The sequence below is a fragment of the Euphorbia lathyris genome, chromosome 1 (genome assembly GCF_963576675.1).
Source record: "Euphorbia lathyris chromosome 1, ddEupLath1.1, whole genome shotgun sequence".
NCBI classification, from domain to species: Eukaryota; Viridiplantae; Streptophyta; class Magnoliopsida; order Malpighiales; family Euphorbiaceae; genus Euphorbia; species Euphorbia lathyris.
This window is the reverse complement of record NC_088910.1, coordinates 29,371,595-29,397,439: the sequence shown is the minus strand read 5'-3', so window position 1 is coordinate 29,397,439 and position 25,845 is coordinate 29,371,595. Positions and strand designations below refer to the sequence as shown.

The window sequence follows — 25,845 nt, the reverse complement described above, 5'->3', positions numbered from 1 at the left end:
TTGTTACGGTTATTTTTGTGACAGCTTTTAGCTGTAATTGTTAGCTTTCGTAAATTTAGCCAATGAGGGTTGGTCCGAGTGGTAAGGCGTTGAACTTCTGCTTTACAAGTTTGAGGTTTTAAATCCTCATCAAGGTCTGTAATTTACTCTGACCTTGGGAGTGGGTAGACATACCCTTACCTAAACTTTTGATTACCAAAAAAAAAAGTTTTCGTAAATTTACAAGTTATTAAAATGCCATATTAATGTATAAGGTAGTGACTATGTTTACTTTGTTAAAAGCAAAGTAAGTTTTATTCTGTGTGTTTTTACCATTGGATGAATTTTACTCTCCATTAATATATAATAGTTACATGAATAAAATATTAGGGTTAAGGATTAAATTTGATTATAGCATTTTTTAGAAGTATAGATTTAACTCTAATCTATAAAATGATGTAAATTTAATTTTAATGTTTTCAAGGAGGATCAATTTTAGTCTTACGTTACTTAATTTTTTTTAGTGAGGTAGAGGGCAGAAGCCCAAAAGGAAAAAGAGGAGAAACAAGCGGAGCAACTCTTATTTTATCATTAAACATGGTGTTCCGAGGGCTTGCAAGAGGTGCACCTAACATTTTAAACAAATTTGTCGATAAACTGAAACAGTTTTGTATATTTTTAGTTGGTATTTTTAACTATAATAGTAACATAGCGAAAAATTTAGACAATTTGACAAAAAAAATGTTATTAATTTATATGTGGCGGACTTAGTTATTAACATTTTAACATTGTTTTTGCAACTGTATTAGTAACACATTAAATATTTTAGACATAATTAATTTTGAAAGGACCGATATTACAATTAAATAATAGTCAAACCAAGCATTATAGTTAACACATTTATTTTCAGTTGTTCACACACTAAAATACTGAATTTTACACCCACTCAGCGAGTGGGCTTGCTTCTCGTCCAATTCAAACAATTTTTGATATTATTTGTGTTGTTTCAGGTTGTCGAGTGGGATAACCACTCGGCGTGTGGACAGTCTGTTTGACTGAAAAATACTGAATTTTCACTGTTCAATACTGAAAAATAAGGAATTGAGTAGAATTTTTATAAAATTAAATTATTAATTATAATGAATTATGAAAGTAACTTCAAGGATAAGAAAAAAAATAATTGAAATTGAAAGAGTAACTTGTTACCAAAAAAACAACGGGTAATTAGTATGAATGGTCACACAAGTTTGGACAATGTTTCCAAAAAGTCACAGAAGTTTAATTTGTCTCAATAAAATCACTTAAGTGTGTTTTTATTTCAATAAAATCACTTTAAATGTTTTTCATTCATTTTTTCATTAAAATTGCTAACGTGACATCTCAACCTTATGTTAGTACCACCCGGCATATTAAGAAAATATAATTACACATTTTAATTGAAAATCAATATGCCACATGAGTTAATTTGTAGTTAAAATTTTAATTGAAAATTCTTATTTACTTGAATTAATTTGTATTTAATTTTTTTTATTATGTCATATGACGTTGAGACATGTGATTAGATGTCACGTAATCAACTCCGACAAAAAAAAAAGATTAAAAAATGCTTAAAGTGACTTTATTGGGACAAAAACAAACTTAATTGATTTTACTAAGACAAATTAAACTTTTATGACATTTTGGGGACATTGCTCAAACTTTTTGACCACCAATGCTAATTACCAAAAAAAACAACACTATTAATTAAGAATTTAAGATTTAAGAATGAAGACAAATGAAATTGAATGATTCTTGGTATGGATTAACTTTCCTTTTAATAAAATGGGTTCCATCACTAAATTTAATAATATCTAAAATAGTGTTTAATGGAATAATTTACAGGAAGAACAGTAGACTCTTTCTCTTTAATCCTTTTTTCCCTCCCTCCATTGTCTCTTTCTGAAAATCAGATACTCATCAAATTGAGAGCACAATCCAAACTGCAAGCAATCAATCTATACCTATTCAATAGGATAAGAACAATCTACTTCCTTGCATCATCTTCTTCCTCCTTATTAATATCTTCATCATCCACTCTCTCCTACTACATTCTAACTTCCCCTTTCGATTTCATTCTCAGATTTTCGTTTCGCCATGGATAAACCCTTTTACATCAATAGGTTTCGTTACCATTTTTCTATCACTAAGTCAATTTTCTGGACCTGCATTTTCCTAGGTCTTATCGTTCTCTTCTTCTTCCACTCCACTAATTCTCCTCACTCCTCCGATCCCGGCCGCCGACGGTTTCTAGGTGGTGCCGATTGGGAGAATCGGGTAGTCAAATCCGGTCAGCCCAGGTCTCGAGCAGGTGGTATGCGTGTTCTAGTTACCGGAGCTGCTGGATTTGTCGGCACACATGTCAGCGCCGCATTGCGCCGCCGTGGAGACGGCGTTGTAGGACTTGACAACTTCAATTCCTACTACGATCCATCTCTAAAACAAGCCCGCCGCTCTCTATTAGAACGCGCCGACGTTTTTATTGTGGAGGGGGATATTAATGATTCTGCTCTGTTGAAACAGCTTTTTCAATTGGTTCAATTCACTCATGTAATGCACCTCGCAGCACAGGCGGGAGTGCGGTATGCGATGAAAAACCCCAAATCGTATATTCATAGCAATATTGCTGGGTGGGTTAATTTACTCGAGGTCTGCAAATCAGCGAATCCACAACCTGCGGTTGTTTGGGCGTCTTCAAGTTCTGTCTATGGACTTAATACTAAAGTTCCTTTCTCGGAGAAACATCGAACAGATCAACCATCGAGTCTCTATGCTGCTACGAAGAAGGCAGGTGAAGAAATTGCTCACACTTATAATCATATCTATGGTTTATCAATTACTGGTTTGAGGTTTTTCACTGTTTATGGTCCTTGGGGAAGACCAGATATGGCTTATTTCTTTTTCACCAAAGCTATTTTAAAAAGGAAGCCGATTTCAATTTTTGAAGGGCCTAATCATTTTTCAGTTGCTAGAGATTTCACTTACATTGATGATGTTGTAAAGGGTTGTTTGGGTGCATTAGATACTGCAAAAAAGAGTACAGGAAGTGGTGGGATTAAGAAAGGAAATGCCCAATTGAGGGTTTTTAATTTGGGGAATACTTCGCCTGTGCCTGTTAGTAAGCTTGTGAGTATATTGGAGAAGCTATTGAAGGTTAAGGCTAAGAAAGTTGTGCTTCCAATGCCTGAAAATGGGGATGTTTTGTTTACTCATGCTAATATTAGCTTGGCTCAGAGAGAACTTGGATACAAACCCAACACAGATCTACAAAATGGATTGAAGAAGTTTGTGAGATGGTATCTTGATTACTATACGCCGTCAGGGAAGAAGAGTGAGGTGTAAAGGTTGCAGCCTTTTCTCATGGATGTCTCTGGTAGGTTCATGTTGATATGATTCTTGTGATGAATATATTGTTTAGTATCTATTACGTTCTGTGGTAAATGAGAATAGGAAAATACTGAATCGTATAGTATTCTTGATTTGCATGAATTTAGGGATATAATTCTAGTTTATCCTTTGTTTGATTCTTAATTTTTTTATTAGATTGTTGCTATCTGAGGCATTGGCTTTGATGAACTACATTACAATGATTGTCTGTCAAAGTTTATGAATATTTTACATTTGGGTTTATACTTGTAATATTTGGATTCACTTTCTCATGTTGGAAGAACTTCAGATGTCCAAATAACCTTTCCTTGGCTGCTGTTCTGTTATGTGATCATTATTTATGGAAGTTCATTCTTCTGCTGTTCTTTCATTCTATGAACACTTTCTCATTCATACCGCCTTTTGCAGTTTTCTTGTTGTCAGTTTTCTTGTTGTTGAAGATCATGTGTTCTGTTCATAAGAGTTGTTTGGCATCTGTATTGGAACATAGAAATTCATTTGGAGTTGTTTTATCTTGTGATGGCGACATACCCTGTAAACACCATTTTCAGATTCATGAGTTACAAAATGGTTTCGTATTACATTGGAGCTATGTAAAAAGCTTCTGCTTTGTTTCACTAGTAATACAGTTTTCTAAACATACCCTTTCCTAGGGTTGCAAACGGGACGGGAATTCTCCATCCCGGACGGGAACAGGAATTTCCATTTGATTTCCCCATGGGATGGGATAGGATGGGGAAGAGGGAAAATATATTCCACAAAGAAGGGGATGGGGGAGAGATTGAGACTTCTCTCCTCCCTACGAGGATCCCCATCCCAATTCAGTTTGTATGGATTTTTAGGTGCTAAGTTTTATATTTAGATATTTTTTAATTTATTTTTATATTTAATAGGTTGATGTATTACTTATAAATTATGATTGGTGTATTTGTTTTTCTTGTATAAATATACTAATCTGATATAGAAAATTTTAAATATCACTAAAGGAAATGCTATTTAGAAATTGAGATCTGAGGAACAGGCATTCCTACATGGATCTTAATTCCAATGAGAACGGTGATAGAGACTATATTTTGTCCATTTTATAGATAGAGATATGGATTCTTCATCTAGACGGTGAGGAGAAAGCAGTCACCATCACTATCCCGCTCCATTTGCATCTCTATATTTTCCCTTTTCTCTACGAATTACTTGATTGGGAAAGCAATAAATCTAAATCTAATGAAATTAGTAAGTTAGTAGACTGTAAACGGAGTGTAGCCCCATCTGCTACCATGGGGCGGCAGAGCTTCCCAAATAGCCTTTTCTAGGGGGCTTTTGGTGAATCGGAGAATAAATGGATCTTTTACGACTCTTCGTGGATCTTCCCCGCCCTCAGTAGAGAAAACCCATTTATATAAATATTTCATCCACAAAGGATTTCGGATTTATTGAAATTGGTATTAGAAGAAAAATGGTACTAAAATTCAAGTCTTTCAGATCTTCGGAACCTAAGTCTTTGTATGCAAGTGCACATGATACCGCTGTCAGTGCAGTCAAGTGATGTTGCCAGCTAGTAATTTTTCTTTTGAAAAAAACACTAAACTACAAGTTTTTTTTGAAGGTAATTAAACTACAAGTTATCCTTTTAATAACTAAATAAATAAAAAAATCATCAAAAATGACTTCATGAATAAGACCGCCAAAAATATCATTTGACCAAATACTTCTTCTATTTAATCATTTCAGAGGTAAATGCCTTTATTTATTTATTTTTAAATGTGACACTGAAACAGAATCCACCACATTTTCGATTCTATTTTCTACTAAAATTTGTAGAAAAATCAATTGGCAAGAAATGAGAGACTCTTCTGAATTTTGAGAAATAAGAGTTAGATTTATCAAAGTTTATTTTCATTATGTAATTTCAATTTTGTTTTTAGGATAGAAATTTTAGTTTAATTAGCTATTATACTAGATTTTGATTATGGAGAAAAGATAACTATTTTTAAACTATAAAAGTAAAACTGAACTTTCCTAATCATTTTAAGGGAAATACCTCTCTTGACTATTTATTTTTTTTAACGATTGTTCCTTGGTGAGATATTCTCATATATGATATCTGTTGGTTGTTGTGTTGCAATTTTAATTGAGCCTCCCTCAATTCGTTAGGGGACTCTGGTGGGTTTTGCAAGACAACTATAAAAGTTGTAGTAGGCTATGTTTTTCGCCGAGGCTGATGAGAAGTCGTCGAAGCCAGAGCAACTTTCAAGATGCTTATCGAAACCCTGTCGAGAACCTTTTGCGAGCAACCTTTTTCGAGAAAGTTGCTCGGTCGGTCGAGCTGAGAGAATAAGTTTGAAGGTCGTCTAAGTGCCTATTTGTTTACATTTCTTGAAACTAATTTTTGTACAGAAGATAAAATATGTTTGGTAAAATTTCAAAACAACTGCTTTTAACAAAAAAAAAAAAAATGAACGAACATCTACTACATATCAGCAACAGTAAACATCAAACAGCTAACAGGAACAAGTGAACCAAACAAACCCTAAATTTCGAGTCATGTAAACCAAATGACCAAATAGATCCTAAATCTCGAGTCTGACCCAAAAGCTCGATCGCTGACCCGATCTTCATAGAAAGTCATTATATAAAGATATGTAGCAATCAATTAAATTAAAAGATTTTAATTTATTTTCAAATATGTATCTTGCATTTGGAATAATATTAACCATCTGATAAGTTTTCTAAACTAAATTTAATAATAATATGAGACCGACAAAATCATGTTAAATGGACTGACAAATTTATCAATTGAAAAAATATTATTAGAAGAAATTGGTTTTAGAAATTTGATCAAGGAATGTACATTAAAGAAAGGGATAGTTACTAATCTGGCCCAATCAAGGACCCCAATTTACATATCTAACCCACTTTATCTCAAAGTTACCAAATTAGACACTTTCACCCATTTTGAACAAAACTAACCTTAGTTCTATTTGATGAATCGATGATCTTCTTCTTCTTCTTCTTCTTCTTCCTCCTCCGCTTCATCCGCTTCTTGTTCTTCTTCTTCTTGTTGTTCTTCTCCTTCTTCGTTTCAATTTCTTCATCTTCTTCAATTTCTTATACCAATAGTTAGCGATTTTTGACATATTATGTTCAATTTCCCGTGCAAATGGTATATTTTTTGCTTATACGCTTGCTTTTCTCATTGGTTTTGCCTCTTTCTTCATCTTTAATGGTATCGTTTCAATTTCCTCAATTTTCCATAATTTCTTTATCATTTTCGTCCATTGGTGTCGCAAATGCGACAAGAACAGTCGTATTTCATCACAAATGCGACAAGAACTGTCGCATTTGTTAATGCGACAGTTCGTGTCGCATTTGCGACGAAATGCAACAGTTCTTATCGCATTTGCGACGAAGTACGACAGTTCTTGTCGCATTTGTGACGAAATGCGACAATTTCGTAACAAATGCGACAGCAATGGAGGGAAATGGAAAAAATTATGGAAAAATAGAGGAAATTGAAACGATACCATTACAGATGATGAAAAAGGGAAAACCAACGAGAAAAGCAAGCGTATAAGCAAAAAATATACCATTTGTACGAGAAATTGAACATAATTTGTCAAAATCTCAAAAATCGCTAACGATTGGTATCAGAAATTGAAGAAGATGAACTGAAGAAGAAGTTGAAACGGAGAAGAAGAAGAAGAAGAAGAAGAAGCAGATGAAGCGGAGGAGGAGGAGGAGGAGGAAGAAGATCGATTCATCAAATAGAACTAAGGTTAGTTTTGTCCAAAATAGGTGAAAATGTCTAATTTGGTAACTTTGAGGCAAGGCGGGTTAGATATGTAAATTGGGGTCCTTGATTGGGCCGGAGTGGAGGGAGCGAATCTGTGTCGCTGACACGACTTGATTTTCACGGTTTTATATGATGGTTCATGTTAGCCGACCCCGAATCATTTCGGGACTAAGGCTTTGTTGTTGTTGTTGTTGTCAAACAAATTTATTTAAATGTCATATTTGGTGGGTTTTTTAAAACTGTTTTTATTTCCTGCAACTGAATAACTGAAAATTTGACAAAAATAAAAATAAAATTATGATATTCTGAAGTTTTAAAATTAAAATCATATAATGATAAAATACATAAAAACGATTTTCATAATTGTAAATAGTTTTTAAAATATGAATTTTTATGTAATTTTCCCTTAATAATTTTCAAAAGGCTCAACTGAACTCGCCTTTAGGCCTAATTCAGACATGGAGCCGGCCTTTTTTAGGAGACAACTGGGTATGTTGTCAAGGAACTAGATGCTTATTTCCATCGTTATTCAGTAAATCTGTATATTAGATTGGTAAAATCTCATGATATCATAGATGCTAAATAACATATATAATATGCACGGAAAAAAAAAAAAAAAAACCCTGTTATGAGGTAAAAAACATCATATGCTAAAATGGTCATACACTTGGATAAATAATAAATATAATTTGGACAGAGTTGAATAATTCACATATGATTTGGTAACAATGTTTACATGTTACAACACAACAAAACTATCTCATCAAATATTTTAATGTAGAGCAAAGAAAAGTTTCTACATAGGCACCGATGTTTGTTGAAAAACGAAAAGGGGCCTCACTGGGGATGACCGGGCCTCCTCTCATGTTCCATCTCTTCGGGATCTTCAAACCGTCGATCATCAATTTGAAGCTGTAAATATCATATCCACTATTAAAAACACGAAAATCCGGTCATTGAACCAGTATGTGCTCGTATAAGAGTATGGGAAGCAGACAGTGTAACGAAGGTACAAATTCCCATACACAAGCCGTTATAGTATACAACACAATAGAGTTGCAGAGCACAAATAAGTTGTATGCTACACCACTGCTATAAGACATATAAGTCATACCTCGAGCACTCTACGAGTTACATCATGATCCCCCCCATTTGAATGGCCAATTGAGTTGGCTAGATTTTGAGAGATAAGCCATTCAGAATCTTCATCATCTACAGATAAGAATGGTGTGTAACAAAATCCATCAAAATATGGCGATGTCTAGTTCGTAATGTAATCAATAATCATCTTCGATGACCAATCTCATACCTGCGGCATCATCAGCCACCATCTGATCAGCACTAAAAATCCAATTGTGCTCTTCTTCATCAGCCTCTGTATTGAAAAGATCAGTGGAAAATCAGAAGAACAGACATTGAGCAGTAAAATCAGGAAGAGAAATAATCTATCTGTAATCAATTCCAATAATGAAAAGAGTTCATACCATCTACTGGTTCAGGATTCAGCTCAGCACACTCACAGAAAATCTGAAATAGAGTATCCACTGTCACAAGAACATAAACAAACATAGATAAGGAGGAGAAACAAGGCATAACATGAGCATTATTATTTACTCCATCTTAAAAGAAGAATGAGAGTATTACACTGGCTGGGGTCTGAGGGGATAACCCTCATCTCCGTCACGTGCGATAAGTCAACAATTTCATTACTTTCTGAATCTGAATCTTCTGAGTCAGGTTCATCAGTTTCTGTATCAATCTTCAAACAAACAATGTGTTGATAAAAGGTAATTTAACAAAAAAACAGAAATATGGAGCAAACGCAGGCCAATATGGCGATTCGACTCCACAAAAGGCTCCTAAAAGAGTTCACCTCGCTCATATTTAATAGATCACCCGATAAATGTCAAATGTGAAACCAAAATTAAAAAACTTCCCATGTCTTATATATATTGAAATCAGAAGAAAGCATCCCATTTTGCTGGACTAATAACATTCATAATTATAAAATTCAAGATGACTAGATGTGTAACTCTCAAAACCTAATATGTTGGCAATAAGAATAACGTATTCCAAGGACTAAAATCTTAATTACAAGTCTACTTTCTGAATTGATGAGGAAGAGTTTGATTGGATGCAGAGTTGGGAAGGGTAAATAAAGGAAGGGGAAGGGTCCAACCCTTCCAAACCCCCAAATTGAAAAATTAGTGGGTACAAAAATTGAAAAATTTGCAATAAAATCAACCCTTCTAAACCCTTACAAAACCCCTGCCCTTCTAAATTTAATTCTCTCAAACAAGGGTTTCCATCAACCCTTGCTAACCCTCCTAAACCCCTCATCCATTCAAGGTGAAGGCTATGCTTACTTTGTTTTTAACAAAGTAAGACTTACTTTGTGTGTTTTTTCATCATTGAATTAATTTTCTAATCCATTGTCAAAAAGAATGGCTCCGAAACAAATTAAATATCTTTAATAAAATGAACAGACATACCTGAGCGTAAATGCAAGGAGAAGGATAGGCCTCAGGATCCCTGGAAATTGCGTGCAGCGAGATAGATAAGAAATCAACCGCATAACCTTTTTCCCTATCGACATCGCTCAACCAGACCAGCTTCCTGGCAGAGAAAACCCATCAACAAACTCACAACAATGCCGAAGCCGGAAAAAAAATAAAAAAAGAGAAAATTGAAAAAGGAAAAGGAAAGTAAAATTTACTTAGTGGATATGTAGAGAGTGCCAGGTGAATCCGGGGAGTGATTGCCAATGGCGATGGCAACATTGGCCTCCACGTGCATCAACTCCTCGCCATTGAAGGTGTCGAGAACAGGTTCTCCTGCTCCCTCTCCGATCCTTTGGGAGAATTGTCTAAGTCCTAGTACCATTTTTGGGCTTTGAATTGGTGTTGGAACGAGGTTTTGGGAGTCTAGGGTTTTTGATATCGAGAACTGGTTTAGGGATTTGGGGTTCTGGTCTAATTGTATTTATTGGTCGTAAAAGGGGTGAAAATTTAAATAAGGAAAAAAAAAATTAAAAATAATTACGCGGAAGCCACTCTGTATCAGAGCCAGGTTTCGATCCTGGGACCTGTGGGTTATGGGCCCACCACGTTTCCGCTGCGCCACTCTGATTTGGTGTTAGATTTGGTAAACAATACCTCAAGTATTATGTTTCTTTAAATGTTCTTTTCCATCTTCCCATCTCTTTGTATCCGCTTACTATTTATCATCTTTTCATCTAATAATTAAAAGGAAAGGAAATGGAGAACAAGAAAATCAATTTGAAAGGAGAAGACTAATATGTTAGAAAATATTATATAATATAATATGTTAAATTATAAATTAAATGGATAAATTTCCTAAAAAAAATAAATGGATAAATATTAGAAAAAATATTATATATTTACTCTTATTGAGTGTATAATTTTATTCTTAACGTTTCTAAACAAAGTTAATGTTATCTCTATTTAGTAAAAAATTTAAACAAACCGATTGACCGTTATTTGAAGTTAATATTATCTCTATTTAGTAAAAAAAAACTAAACAAACCAATTGACCGTTATTTGACTCGTTATTTAATTGTACCATCGGATTTTTCGAACATTTATTATGTCTAAAATGTTAGTAACATTGTTATAAAAAAAATGGTAAATAATTTATTAGTTCCCTACTTTTTACTTAACACATTGTTTAGTCCTCCTATTTTAAAAAACACATTATAAGGTCTCTATCGTTTGCCAATATTAATCATTTGGTCATTTTGTCTATTTTTTTTAAGACTTTTAACCGTTATATTTAGCATAAAAAGATAGACATAACAGAGTGACATGGACATTTTATATTATACTATGGTTGTACTAAAAGCTAAGTTATATTCGGTTAAAAATCTAAAAAAATAAAGGACCAAAGAATTAATATTGGTAAAATATAGGGACCTTATAATGTGTTTTTTAAAATAGGGGGACTTAACAGTGTGTTACGTAAAAAGTAGGGGACTAATAAATTGTTTACCCTAAAAAATCTTGACAAAATATCAATATTTAAATATAACAAATATAAATTAATCACAAAAAAAAACTACTTGCATTTAACAACAAACTTGTTTTGGAAGATTCTGCGTAGCAGTCAAATAAATGACGAATAAGTTCGTTCAAATTTTTTGTTAGGTATGAGTAAAATAGATTTTGGTTAGCAACGTTAGGGTAAAATTGCATCCTTTTGTACATAAGGAATAAAGTTGCACTTCTCCAAAAACGATATAGACAAATTTGGACTTTATCCCTATTATAAATTTAAATATTCATGGTAACCCTAACAGTAATGTGTTGGAGATAGTTATTATTGTTCCCAACCAAAAATAGCTCTACCTTTAGATACTAGATGCGGTTGCCTATGGCAACAAAAAATAGGTGATAAATTGAGAGTTTTACGGATATGATGATAGATCCCAAATATCATTTACTTTTCAAATAATTTCCTACAAAACAAGAAAGGTGTCGGTTACCCGTCGTAGGCACTTTAATGCTTGAGCCAGTATCACTCTTAAGAACAGTGAAAAAGTAATGGAGGCTAAGGTTTTGTAGTGCCTCTTTCTAGATCCAGGCATTATAAGTCTCCTTTCGACGTTTTTATACATACATATAGAAGATAAACAATGAGTTCTCTTATCATTTCCATGTCCCTATGGCTTCTGTTTTGGATGCATGTCATTTGTGCCCTGGTTAGATCCATCCTAACAGGTGGGTCAATTTGGTGTGTCTCTATTGGCTCTATAAGAATGTGGACAGATCCATAAACCTCCACATCTTTTGTCAGGTGTTTATCCAGCCATTCGAGACTCAAAGGACCATACAATGTTCTTTCGTATATCTAGTCGTTGTGTTGATGTCTTTAAGAACGACAAACCTTCATTTGTGAAGCGGCAATATTACTTCTTTTGATAAAGGATAAAGGATAACTATAAAGCTCATTTAGATTTGGAAGTGATGGGAATCCGAAAAGAATTACATTTACAACAAGATACGATAAATTTCTAATGACACAAGCATGTTACACATTGTCATCACGTGAAAATAAAAAGTTGTGTGAGTGGCTGAAATGAATTAAACTACCTGATGGTTATGCTTCAAATCTTTCTCAATGTGTAAATGTTGAAGACTGTAGGATATCAGGAATGAAAAGTCGTGATTACCATACCTTTTCGCAACGAGTACTACCTAATACAGCTCATGGTTTTCTAACAAATGATCTTTATATTGTATTATCTGAGCTAAGTTCTTTCTTCAAAGATTTGTGCTCAATGACAATTGATGGAGGGAGGTTAGATAACCTACAAAAGGATGTAGTTTTAATCTTATGCATGCTCGAGATGTTGTATCTTCCATCATGTTTGTTTTTATCATTGTGATACATTTACCAATTCACTTGCCACATGAGGTGGAACTAGGCGATCCAGTTCAATATAGATGGATGTGTAAAATTGAAAGGTAATTCATAGTAATATGCTTTTTTTTTATAACATTTCAAATTATTCTTTCTAAAGTGAGGAATAAGGCAAATTAATATAAATAATGGCAAAATGTTATTCCTTCAAGAAGAATGATTAATGACAATTAATGCATGATTAATAGGGTAAATTTCATCAATATGTACAACATTTGCCTCATTTCACATTTTGGTGTACAACCTTCAATTTGTCTCACTAATATGTATGAACTTATAGGTGACCTCCCACTTTGGTGTACAACAGGTAAAAATAACCGGTCAACGTGTCACGTCAGTAGTTTGACCATTCAAAAAGTCAAAATTTGACCACCTAAATTAAATTACTTTTATACCCTCTCATTCCTTCTTCCTCTTTCCATTTCCCTTTCTCTCTCTAACTCCTCTCAATCTCCTTTATTTTTCTTCCTTTAATCTCTTCATTCAATCACAATTACTAAAAATTAGATTGAAATTAAGATACAAAAGAAAACAATTGGGAGGTCACATATATTCATACATATTAGTGAGACAAATTGAAGGTTGTACACCAGAGTGTGAAATGGGGCAAAGGTTGTACACAATTGATGAAATTTACCCATGATTAATATATATTTAATGATAATTAATGCAGGATTAATGCATGGATAAATATACAATAATGAATGAAAAGTAGGAGCATTCAAACATTATGCCATGCCATCTAGATCGAACCATGACAAGACATGTCATAATAAGATACGCCCCGATGAGAGCAAGTAAAAGAGATTCGCCATTGTTCTCACAGAGAGCGTATATATGCCTTGACGGTTCTTAGAATACCAAAGGACACCTTTACAGCCATCCATAAATGGGAATAAATACAATTAAATAGAAATTAATAGTCTTTAAGATGAGTAATGATATGATTGTTCGAATACAACAACATTAATGCCAAAAGGTTACAAAAATTTATATAAATACCCTCACTCTGAGGTACTCGAGGTATGCTTGTTGATGCTCTAAAAACTCTTAGCAATTATTCTTATTATTCTCAAATAATATACTGACTTTGACATCGGAGTGTCTCGACCCCAACGACACCTCACATGGAGGAGATTCCAGCCAAAAAAATTTACACAATTATCACTTTTTTATTTTATTTTATTTTAATACTCAATTTCACATGGTAAAAGTGAAAGGTAATTTATAGTAATTTTTTTTTTTTGTATTTATTGTATGTAGTAAGGCTTTTTACTATTTTTTTGTTATGGATATAATAGGTTTTTATGCACATTGAAGAATCGATACATGATAAAGCTCATTTGGAAGGTTCTATCGCTGAGGTATATATTACAAAAGAATACCTTAACTTTTGTTCGATTTACTTTCATGGAATTGAAACCAGACACAATCAAGAAGAAATGAACTTTGACAGTTCTCAATTTCCAAATGAAAATGGATTTTCGACTTTTACACACAAAGTAAGACCTCTTGGAGCTAGAAAAAGTTATATGTTGTTTATTTCTGATTTCAACAAAATCGAATGGTATATATTGAGTAAGAGATAGAATAATATCTAATGTATATGATTTATGAATATGTTATATTATTGTAGATTGTTTAAGTCTACTATGTCATTTTTCATGTATGGTTTGCACAAAGAGACAATTCAAGCATAAAATCTTCTCAATGTAGAGCAAAAACATCAAAATAAATTATTGTCTTGGTTTAAGCAACATGTAAGCTTTTGTTGTATTTTATTTTGAAAAAACCTATAAATAAATTTATTTTTATGGCTTGCTAACAAATATTATTGAACTTGAATATTTTAATTGGAACAATGTTTTTTGTCTTGAAATGTGATTAGTGGAATGTTGGTGATAAAAAAACGTGGAGTAAGAATAGATACTCATTTACTAGGTGTAAATGTTTATCGAAAATGGTATGAAAATCCTTTTATGGTGGCAACTCAAGCAGAACAAACTTTCTACATGGATGACATAAAAAAAATGGAAGTAATTAGAAAATAGTACAAAAAAAACTTGTCTTAGAAATGTCTATAATATTCCAAAAACCGAAGAAAGTGCTAATGAAACACTGACCCTTAATTTTGAGTCATATCAACAATATGAGGAAAATGATGGTAATGAGGTTGAACAAAATGATTTAGAATCTTTGTCTCGAGAATATTTACTCTTGAAGAAATTCATGTTGATTATGTACTTCAAAAAAATGGACTGATAGAAAATGAGGATTTTAATAATGAAGCAGATAGTGATTTTAATGATGAAGAAGATGATACTATTGTTGATTGTCTGGATGATAACAAAGAAGAAGATGAAATTGATGATGAAGACAATGAAGATGATGACGAATGTAAATACCCATTTGGTCCACGATGAATTCTCATTTTTTCTTATTTTTCTTTTATCTTTTAAATCGAGTAATTTCATAAGTATTCACGTTGTAAATATTTGCTCAATATACTAATATTTTTTTGAAGAAAACATTGTTAATTGTATAAAAAAAAAACTAATCATATGTATGGGTTTTTATAGTTGATTAAATATTTATGTTATAAAGATTTAATCAAATGATTAAAACATTAATTAAAATAATGCTATTTTTAAGTTGAAATGTCCGTCATGGGATTAAAATTTATATATATATATGAATTGGATAAAGTTCGTATGTTTAAAATTTAATTGTAATGTATACTAATTAATGTTTCCATGATAAGCATTTTATTCTTGAAATGGAAAAGATATTAACAAAAATTTTATTGATCCAAATTAGAAAAGGTCCTAAAACCCAAGTCCAAATCCAAACCCATTCAACAATCAATCAAACAATTAAGGTGAACAAAACTAATTAACAACACTTAACACTAAGTAATCAAAAGAATCTGCCTATATAAAGAGTGTACTGGTGGACCCAAAAGGGAGGATTCAGACAAACAACAAAAAAAAAAAAAAAAAAAAAAGCAGCTTGAATCTTCTCTCCTTCTCTCGTGCAGAGATCTTCAGAAAAGGTAACCATTACTATACCAAATTTTTTATTCCTTTGTCAACCATATTTATTATTACTGGAGCACTTTACTTCTGTTGCATCTGCTTCATCTCTTTCTTTCATCTCTAATCTCTTTCTTTCATTAAACTCTTCATAGTTCTGTTTCTAGGTTCTAGAGACAGAGCCATTAAGTTTCCTTTAATGATCTTAGATCTATCTCTGTCATTAAGTTTCCTTTAATGATCTTAGATCTATTTCCTTCTTCCTTCCAAAAAGAAACTTTAATGCCTAAACATCCAATTTCATTCGGAGACATGTATTCTGGTCCCCATGTTTTGGGAGACTAGAACAAAAGTCTTAAAATACAAAGAGACTCTAAAAGATCTGGAAAATGGATACTACTTTCCACATCTACAAGAAATCCCCAAGATGTTTAGACACAAGAGTTTTTAAAAAACCATTATTCTGTTTTGAGTTGTTATTGTATTCTTTTCCCTCTGCACTTCCTACACTACTCAGGTTTTTTCCTTGAAGCAACATAAAAGGCATAACCTTTATAAAAAATAGAGCCTTTTTACAGTGAAAACTCAGGGAACCCCTGAACCAAAAATTAAAGCACAACCTTTGTAAAAATGAGATATTTTTTACAGTAAAAACGGAACCAAAAACTAAAGCACAAGCTTTGTAAAAATGAGATCTTTTTGCAGGAACCCCTGAACCAAAAATTAACGCACAAACCTTGTAAAAGATGGGACCTTTTTTATAGTAAAAAATCAGGGAACCCCTAAACCAAAATTAAAGCACAGGCCTTTGTAAAAATGAGACCTTTTTACAGGAACCCCTTAACCAAAAATTAAAACACAAGCTTTGTAAAAAAAAAAGGATCTTTTGGACCAAAAGACGCAAGCTTTGTAAGAAATGAGTCCTTTTCTGTAATAGCCAAACTCAGGGAACCCCTAAGACAAAATTAAGACATAAACTTGTGAAAAAGGGAAACTCTTTCATTAGCTAATTCAGGAAATCCCCGAACCACAATAAATGTACAAAATTAGGTACAAAAATTTGTAAAAAAGGACGTCCTTGCTTCAAATCAGCTGCAACCCCAGGAAAATCTCTTTACCAAACACAAGAAAAGCACAAATAAGCATCTCCGTCTTCCTTAATCCGTAGCTGACCCTGAGACCTACACTTCAGGTTCAAAGAACTCTGAAAAAGACAGGAAGAGTTAGCCACGTTTCTGTAAAAAGGAAAACACAAGGAAAAACATATAAATACGATTTACCTTCGCAAAAACGACATGCATGAGTAGATCAGACCCCCTACGAACCTCGAGAGAGTCGATCGGTGGTAGTCCGCCCTTTAAATGGCTCAGACTGTCGAGAAACCCCACAAATGGAATAGATCGAAGTAGTTCAGTTCCGTTTCACCCATGAAAACCACTCGAAAGTGTCTGAAACAGAGAGAAGAACTAGTAAGTCGAAATGAAAACATTTAAAACGTAGGAGATAAGGAGATTCGAGTGCCGTCGGCGACCATAGGCTGATAACTTGGTTCATCCTCCATAGGTTGGAGAAGATGAACAGTGAAGAATAGAAAGAGTCTAGAAGGGGAGGAGGGTGCTTTCGGCAAAGTGCAAATGAAGGGGGGCTAGGTTAAATGTTTAGAATAGGGTGTTATTTATATTAGGGAATTAAGAGGATTTGGACCTTTAAAAAATCGGAATAAAATGCACTTTGGGCCTAAATGCATTAAGCATAGCCTTTTTTGGTTTATTTTCTTCTTTTAATCTACTGTGTTTTCGTGATCACTTCTTCTTCAATTTAGTTGATTTAATCAATTCATGTTTTTTTTAGTTGAACTTAATTTTGTTTTCTAATTCAACTTCTAATTAATTAGTTTATTCTTATATTAACTAGTTTTGCTTAAGCTTATATTTCAATATGAATTTGCAATTATCGTTTTATTAATTTCCTCTCCGTTAAAATTTCATCAATTGGTCTGTTTGGACTTCGTTTAGTTTAGATTGATTTTTTTTTTTTGTAAAAACTGGTTTATTAATAAAACGTTTGCTTTCATTTCGTTAGATTTAATCTATACCCTTTCTATGAATAATCGAACGATTTAATTCATACGCCTATGTCATAGGGGTATAAAATCAGTCAAAATAAATTTAATTAAAATAAAACGGCTCACTTTATACGTTTATATTTTAGGGGTATGACGATAGCCGCAATAAATTAATTAATAAATAAACGATCCAATTCATACGCCTATGGCATAGGGATATAAAATCGGTCAAAATAAATTTTATTAAAATAAAAATGGCTCACTCGATACGTTTATGTTTTAGGGGGTATGACGATAGCCGCAATAAATTAATTAATAAATAAATGGCCTAATTCATACGTCTATGTCATAGGACTATGGAATCGGTCAAAATAAGATTAATCAAACTTCTCCGTTTATGTGCCTATATCAAAAAATAATAATATAATAATAATAGATTAGACAAACGTTAACACAAAAATCACATCCTTTTAGTACCAATATTTGGGCGGGTAGGGTTATTAATCAAGTTTTTCTTCCCTACACATAACCAACAAATGAACCTAAAATCTCTATTTCGCAGACCTTCTTATCCATTAAAATTTACTCGATTTCGGTGTCCAATCACGCCTTAATTTTGATTGTTTCAGCTTTAAAAAATAGTTTTAACTAGGAAAAACCATTAACCGATTTAGCTTTCGGCGTTCGTGCCAGAAAAATCCGGTAGCGATAAGGAACATGGCAATGTTACAAGCAGGTAGTGCATTTTGGGATAATATTATTATTAATTTATCCTAAATCAACTGCTTTTCTTTTATATTCTCAATTTATTATTTTGTAGTGATTAATTTTAGGTGGTTACGAACAAATGAATCAATATGGAAGAATAAATATCATGAGATTTTATGTCTTGTAACTTAGATGACACTATGTTGAATGTCTTCTCATTTCTTCACTTGCTTTAAAAACAAAGCTACTATCTATATAAAGAGAGAAGATGATGGATTCTGCATAGTGTGCATACATATGTTTGATCATTTAATCCTGATTGTGCTCTTATTTTTTACCATAATTTGATTAATTTCTTTTTATATTCACAAAGTTGCAACTTTTATTTTATATATGGTTCTTGGCAGGGACGGATCCAGAATTTTTAGACAGTGGGGGCAGACTATATATACGGTGTAAAAAAATCAATAACAACGTAAATAAATAATATCAATTACCATATATCAAAATAGATTACATAATAAAGTAATATCTCTCACAATTGTCCTCTACGCTTCTTCATATGTTGAAAACCTTAGATAATTTTTTCATTATCAATACTATCAAATACTTCCCTCTCAATATATGTAACTAAACAATCATTTAAAAAATCATCTCCCAAACGATTCCGTAGTGGAGTTTTCACCAAGTTCATAGCCGAAAATACCCTTTCCACTGAAGCAGTTGCAACCAGTAAAATTAAAGCTAACTTCACAAGCAAATAAACAAGAGGATACAAAACACTCTTCTTTGTCTTAACTAAGCTCTTAGCAAGATCTGCAATTCCTTTAAGCTCAGAAAATCGTCTGTCAGATCTCATATCAAAAATATAAATGTCCAATTGATCTTCAAGTATAGCAATCTGCACGGTAGAAAAATCAAATGGATACAAGTGGGCGAGTCTAGTCAGCTTTTGCTTATCAAATGCTACAAAAGAATCAATAGGATTTAAGCACGCGACACATAAAAGTAATTCTGAGTTTTTCTCCGTGAAGCGCTCATTGAGCTCTAAAAGTTGCATATCAATGACAGTATAAAATATACCAGTTTGATAATGACGCAAATTTGTAATTTTATGAGTATTTCTCCGTGACCTTCCTTGATCCACAAACATATCATCCATATTTGGAACATTGATGTTATTCTTTTCACAAAAAGAAGCCACTTGAATCAATAAAGAATCACATCCATCATCTCTCATTTGTTGGAGGAGTTGTTTGGAAATGTGGACCAAACTTATTGCGTTGATGATATCTTGATCTTTTCTTTGTAATGCTTGGGACAAATCATGTGTAAATCCCAATATCTTTTTCATCAAATGTAAGTTGAAAACAAACTCAAATGTTTGTGTCAAGGCAAGTAAAGCACAAGCTTGACCCTTTTGCTCTAAACTTTTTCCATCTCCCTGAATCACATCAAGCACATCAATCATAGAGGGAAACATGGTGATTAGGCTTACCAATGAAACATAATGTGAACTCCATTGTGTATCACCAGCTCGTTGAAGAGAAGTTTCTTGATGTAATCCTGTACCACTTTCAATCTCTCCATTTTGTAGTGCTTCAATGACTTTACTGTATTGCTTCTCACGAAGAAGATCTTTTCTCTTGCATGAAGCTCCCACAGTATTTGATAAGTTAGAAACAACATTAAACAACAAAGCAACACGAACATGTTTTTTGGCCACATCAACTAGAGCTAATTGCAATTGATGAGCAAAACAGTGTACATAATATGCAGAAGGATTTTCTGTCAAGATCAATGTTTTTAGGCCATTAAACTCGCCATTCATATTGCTAGCTCCATCATAACCTTGCCAACGTAAACTTGATATACTTAAACCATGTTTGGAAAATAATCCTTCCATTGCTAACTTGAGTGATAAAGCAGTTGTATCACTAACATGCACAATAACAAGAAAACGCTCAATCACACATCCTTTTAGGTTCACATAACGTAATACAATTGCCATTTGCTCTTTCACAGATATATCCCGAGATTCATCAATTAAAATAGAAAACAGTTCATTATGAAGATCATTGATGATAACTTTAGTGGTTTCACTAGAAGCAACACGCACAACTTCCTTTCGAATATCAGGAGAAACAAGTTTAGAGTTACCTGGAGCATTATCTAAAGTGACTTTGTTGATGTCTTCATTATGATTTGCAAGAAATTTTAGAAGTTCCAAAAAATTCTCTTGATTACTTGAATCATCAGACTCGTCATTTCCTCGAAATGCTAGTCCTTGATGTAAAAGAAACCGAATGCAATCAATAGTTGCTATTAGACGCATTCTGTATTCCTTCCGAGTTTGAACTGAATGCGTCTCAAAAGATACTTCAATGTGTTGTTTCTGATTCATCAAGTATTCACATTGCTTCCAAGCTTGGTTATGAGCACTATTGTGGGCGCCAACATGAGTTTGAAACCTTTCATTCTTTTTCCAATTTGTAAATCCATCAACAATAAAACTATCTTTATTTGCTTGCTCACCAATATATGATTTGTAAAGATAACAACACAGACAAAAAGCTGCATCTTTGGAAATGCTATATTCCAACCAAGTGCTATACTCCTTAAACCAAGTAGGAACAAATCGCCTTAATATTTATCCTATTCTTCTTTGTGGAAATTCATGTTCATGGGGTTGACATGGACCTTTTTGCAGATAAGCTCTTTAAACTTTATCTCGATCATTTGGATGATAGTCTGTAATTAATTTTCTTAACCCAGGATCAGAAGGAAGATCATTCAAATCAATTTCAATCCGAGGTTGTTTTGAAGAACATCTCGCTTCTCTCCCATCAACATTTTTGTCAATTGCTTGTTGTTCATTGATCGACTCTTTTCTAGCGAAGTATTTTTTCATAATCTGCATTAGAGAATCAGTTAGTTAAGCTTAACTTAAGCACAAGATAAGCTTACAAAGCTTAAACATATGTTTATAAATTTAGTTAAGGATATAATGCATTCATTCCCTCAAATTTAGTTAATGTTAAGTTACTAATGTTAATTTAAAGTTAAATTGGTAAATTGGAATTCTTAAGTGATAAATCGGAAGGCTAAATCGTCCACGACTAATTGCTAATGGTAAATTGTTAATGGCTATTTGTTAATGGTAAATTGGAATACAAACTAATGTTAATTTAATTATTAATTGCTATATTAACTACAACTTACAAACACAACTCAAGTCTTAGATTATAAAATGCTAAAAGAAAAGCTAAAGTGCTGAAAAAACAATTAAAAAACAACTAATTCTAGATTATATAACAAATCAAACTCCTCAAATCAAACAACACAAGTTCTCTGTGTACATGGATATATATCTTTTACATATATAGAAATTGGTCCAACCTTATATAAGGTTTCTTACACAATTGATTTCGGGCTCATTCAAATTGGGTCACAATTGGAAATAAAGCTAATAATGAACACAACTAAAACCTTAGATTAGATGATATAGTTTTAGATTATATAATTTACAAATACATGAGCAAACAAAAAAGCGCAAATCCTTCTGCAAACAACTCAAATCAGTAAAGCAAGAAGCTAAATTCAATTAAACTGCTCTTCCCTGCTGCAAACAACTCAAACTTTTCCCTGCAAAACATAATTTTTCGAGACAAAAAAAGCAGCAAGAAATTCAAAAAAGAGCAGAGCAGAGCAGCAAACAACCTTCTTTCGGTTCAGTTCGAGTCTTCGAGATACAAGTCGAGTTGAAACTGACGAAGAGCAGAGCAGCAGCAAGCAGGCAAACACCAATTTTTCCTAATCGTATTTGAGAAAAGGTTAGGGGTTCAGATGATGTATTTGGGGATATTTGGGTTATGTTATGTCGATAGATTTAGGGAGTGTGAGTTGAGGGCAAAGTTGTCATTTTGTTTATTATTTTCTTTAAACAAAACAACGTCGTTCCGCTTTAAAGCGGAACGACGTCGTTTTGTTTAAAGGAAATAATAAAAAAAAAATTACAACTCTGCCCTATTATCTTCTTCCTCCCATAGTTCTTCAATGAGGGCAAGACTTTGAAATCAGAAAAAACATATATATGGTATTTTTTTTTTACAGATCTCAGTGGGGGCAAGTGCCCCCATTGTCCCCACTGTAGATCCGTCCCTGGTTCTTGGGTTTTATTTTGATGATTTCTTTTGATTCTATTGTTTCATTGCATTTGCAGTTTGCTAAAATATTATCCTTAGTTTCAATATTGTTTGATGTTTTGAATTGAAGAATGATGTTTTGCAATTAGGTTATTGGAGGATTCTGCAAGATCCTAAGCTTGACAAGATTCCATTGTTTCAGCCTTGAGATATCATAGTACATTTTTAAATTCTTCTACTCCCAGTTCTGAACTTTGTGATAATCTTTTGCAATAATTTCTCGTCCACCTTCTAATTGGCGCTAAAAGCAGTTATGTCAGCTTGATTAATCAATCTAAATTTGAAAGGATAACTTGTAGTTAATGAAAGCAGTCAGTGCAGTCAAGTGAGGAGAAAGCAGTCACCATCACTATCCCGCTCCATTTGCATCTCTATATTTTCCCTTTTCTCTACGAATTACTTGATTGGGAAAGCAATAAATCTAAATCTAATGAAATTAGTAAGTTAGTAGACTGTAAACGGAGTGTAGCCCCATCTGCTACCATGGGGCGGCAGAGCTTCCCAAATAGCCTTTTCTAGGGGGCTTTTGGTGAATCGGAGAATAAATGGATCTTTTACGACTCTTCGTGGATCTTCCCCGCCCTCAGTAGAGAAAACCCATTTATATAAATATTTCATCCACAAAGGATTTCGGATTTATTGAAATTGGTATTAGAAGAAAAATGGTACTAAAATTCAAGTCTTTCAGATCTTCGGAACCTAAGTCTTTGTATGCAAGTGCACATGATACCGCTGTCAGTGCAGTCAAGTGATGTTGCCAGCTAGTAATTTTTCTTTTGAAAAAAACACTAAACTACAAGTTTTTTTTGAAGGTAATTAAACTACAAGTTATCCTTTTAATAACTAAATAAATAAAAAAATCATCAAAAATGACTTCATGAATAAGACCGCCAAAAATATCATTTGACCAAATACTTCTTCTATTTAATCATTTCAGAGGTAAATGCCTTTATTTATTTATTTTTAAATGTGACACTGAAACAGAATCCACCACATTTTCGATTCTATTTTCTACTAAAATTTGTAGAAAAATCAATTGGCAAGAAATGAGAGACTCTTCTGAATTTTGAGAAATAAGAGTTAGATTTATCAAAGTTTATTTTCATTATGTAATTTCAATTTTGTTTTTAGGATAGAAATTTTAGTTTAATTAGCTATTATACTAGATTTTGATTATGGAGAAAAGATAACTATTTTTAAACTATAAAAGTAAAACTGAACTTTCCTAATCATTTTAAGGGAAATACCTCTCTTGACTATTTATTTTTTTTAACGATTGTTCCTTGGTGAGATATTCTCATATATGATATCTGTTGGTTGTTGTGTTGCAATTTTAATTGAGCCTCCCTCAATTCGTTAGGGGACTCTGGTGGGTTTTGCAAGACAACTATAAAAGTTGTAGTAGGCTATGTTTTTCGCCGAGGCTGATGAGAAGTCGTCGAAGCCAGAGCAACTTTCAAGATGCTTATCGAAACCCTGTCGAGAACCTTTTGCGAGCAACCTTTTTCGAGAAAGTTGCTCGGTCGGTCGAGCTGAGAGAATAAGTTTGAAGGTCGTCTAAGTGCCTATTTGTTTACATTTCTTGAAACTAATTTTTGTACAGAAGATAAAATATGTTTGGTAAAATTTCAAAACAACTGCTTTTAACAAAAAAAAAAAAAATGAACGAACATCTACTACATATCAGCAACAGTAAACATCAAACAGCTAACAGGAACAAGTGAACCAAACAAACCCTAAATTTCGAGTCATGTAAACCAAATGACCAAATAGATCCTAAATCTCGAGTCTGACCCAAAAGCTCGATCGCTGACCCGATCTTCATAGAAAGTCATTATATAAAGATATGTAGCAATCAATTAAATTAAAAGATTTTAATTTATTTTCAAATATGTATCTTGCATTTGGAATAATATTAACCATCTGATAAGTTTTCTAAACTAAATTTAATAATAATATGAGACCGACAAAATCATGTTAAATGGACTGACAAATTTATCAATTGAAAAAATATTATTAGAAGAAATTGGTTTTAGAAATTTGATCAAGGAATGTACATTAAAGAAAGGGATAGTTACTAATCTGGCCCAATCAAGGACCCCAATTTACATATCTAACCCACTTTATCTCAAAGTTACCAAATTAGACACTTTCACCCATTTTGAACAAAACTAACCTTAGTTCTATTTGATGAATCGATCTTCTTCTTCTTCTTCTTCTTCCTCCTCCTCCGCTTCATCCGCTTCTTGTTCTTCTTCTTCTTGTTGTTCTTCTCCTTCTTCGTTTCAATTTCTTCATCTTCTTCAATTTCTTATACCAATAGTTAGCGATTTTTGACATATTATGTTCAATTTCCCGTGCAAATGGTATATTTTTTGCTTATACGCTTGCTTTTCTCATTGGTTTTGCCTCTTTCTTCATCTTTAATGGTATCGTTTCAATTTCCTCAATTTTCCATAATTTCTTTATCATTTTCGTCCATTGGTGTCGCAAATGCGACAAGAACAGTCGTATTTCATCACAAATGCGACAAGAACTGTCGCATTTGTTAATGCGACAGTTCGTGTCGCATTTGCGACGAAATGCAACAGTTCTTATCGCATTTGCGACACCAATGGACGAAAATGATAAAGAAATTATGGAAAATTGAGGAAATTGAAACGATACCATTAAAGATGAAGAAAGAGGCAAAACCAATGAGAAAACCAATGAGAAAAGGGAACCCCTAAGACAAAATTAAGACATAAACTTGTGAAAAAGGGAAACTCTTTCATTAGCTAATTCAGGAAATCCCCGAACCACAATAAATGTACAAAATTAGGTACAAAAATTTGTAAAAAAGGACGTCCTTGCTTCAAATCAGCTGCAACCCCAGGAAAATCTCTTTACCAAACACAAGAAAAGCACAAATAAGCATCTCCGTCTTCCTTAATCCGTAGCTGACCCTGAGACCTACACTTCAGGTTCAAAGAACTCTGAAAAAGACAGGAAGAGTTAGCCACGTTTCTGTAAAAAGGAAAACACAAGGAAAAACATATAAATACGATTTACCTTCGCAAAAACGACATGCATGAGTAGATCAGACCCCCTACGAACCTCGAGAGAGTCGATCGGTGGTAGTCCGCCCTTTAAATGGCTCAGACTGTCGAGAAACCCCACAAATGGAATAGATCGAAGTAGTTCAGTTCCGTTTCACCCATGAAA

General features: G+C 33.1%; 2 protein-coding genes and 1 pseudogene across 2 annotated transcripts; 1 reads left to right on the top strand and 2 right to left on the bottom strand.

The window, feature by feature from the left end:
• Window positions 1-1,852: 1,852 nt before the first annotated feature.
• Window positions 1,853-3,985, top strand: LOC136226485 (UDP-glucuronate 4-epimerase 3-like). Its single transcript, XM_066014991.1, has 2 exons — window positions 1,853-3,388; window positions 3,811-3,985. The coding sequence occupies exon 1, from the start codon at window positions 2,113-2,115 to the stop codon at window positions 3,355-3,357; it is 1,245 nt and encodes a 414-aa protein (XP_065871063.1). The 5' UTR covers window positions 1,853-2,112; the 3' UTR covers window positions 3,358-3,388; window positions 3,811-3,985.
• A 3,855-nt stretch (window positions 3,986-7,840) lies between these two features.
• On the bottom strand, window positions 7,841-10,164 carry LOC136226475 (chloride conductance regulatory protein ICln). Its single transcript, XM_066014979.1, has 7 exons — window positions 9,909-10,164; window positions 9,685-9,808; window positions 8,837-8,951; window positions 8,677-8,736; window positions 8,502-8,567; window positions 8,307-8,404; window positions 7,841-8,104 (listed from the first exon to the last, which is right to left on the bottom strand). The coding sequence occupies exons 1-7, from the start codon at window positions 10,073-10,075 to the stop codon at window positions 8,030-8,032; spliced, it is 705 nt and encodes a 234-aa protein (XP_065871051.1). The 5' UTR covers window positions 10,076-10,164; the 3' UTR covers window positions 7,841-8,029.
• Window positions 10,165-19,010: 8,846 nt separating this feature from the next.
• On the bottom strand, window positions 19,011-21,356 carry LOC136217491 (uncharacterized; annotated as a pseudogene).
• Between the last annotated feature and the right edge of the window lie 4,489 nt (window positions 21,357-25,845).

Bases quoted from the DNA above. Each gene is read 5' to 3' on its own strand.
- LOC136226485 (XM_066014991.1), top strand. From the start codon at position 2,113: ATGGATAAACCCTTTTACATCAATAGGTTTCGTTACCATTTTTCTATC.
- LOC136226475 (XM_066014979.1), bottom strand. From the start codon at position 10,075: ATGGTACTAGGACTTAGACAATTCTCCCAAAGGATCGGAGAGGGAGCA. The intron at 9,809-9,908 runs GTAAATTTTACT...TTTCTCTGCCAG, and splicing joins ACTCTCTACATATCCACTAA to GAAGCTGGTCTGGTTGAGCG. The intron at 8,568-8,676 runs GTATGAACTCTT...TTTTCAATACAG, and splicing joins GAATCCTGAACCAGTAGATG to AGGCTGATGAAGAAGAGCAC.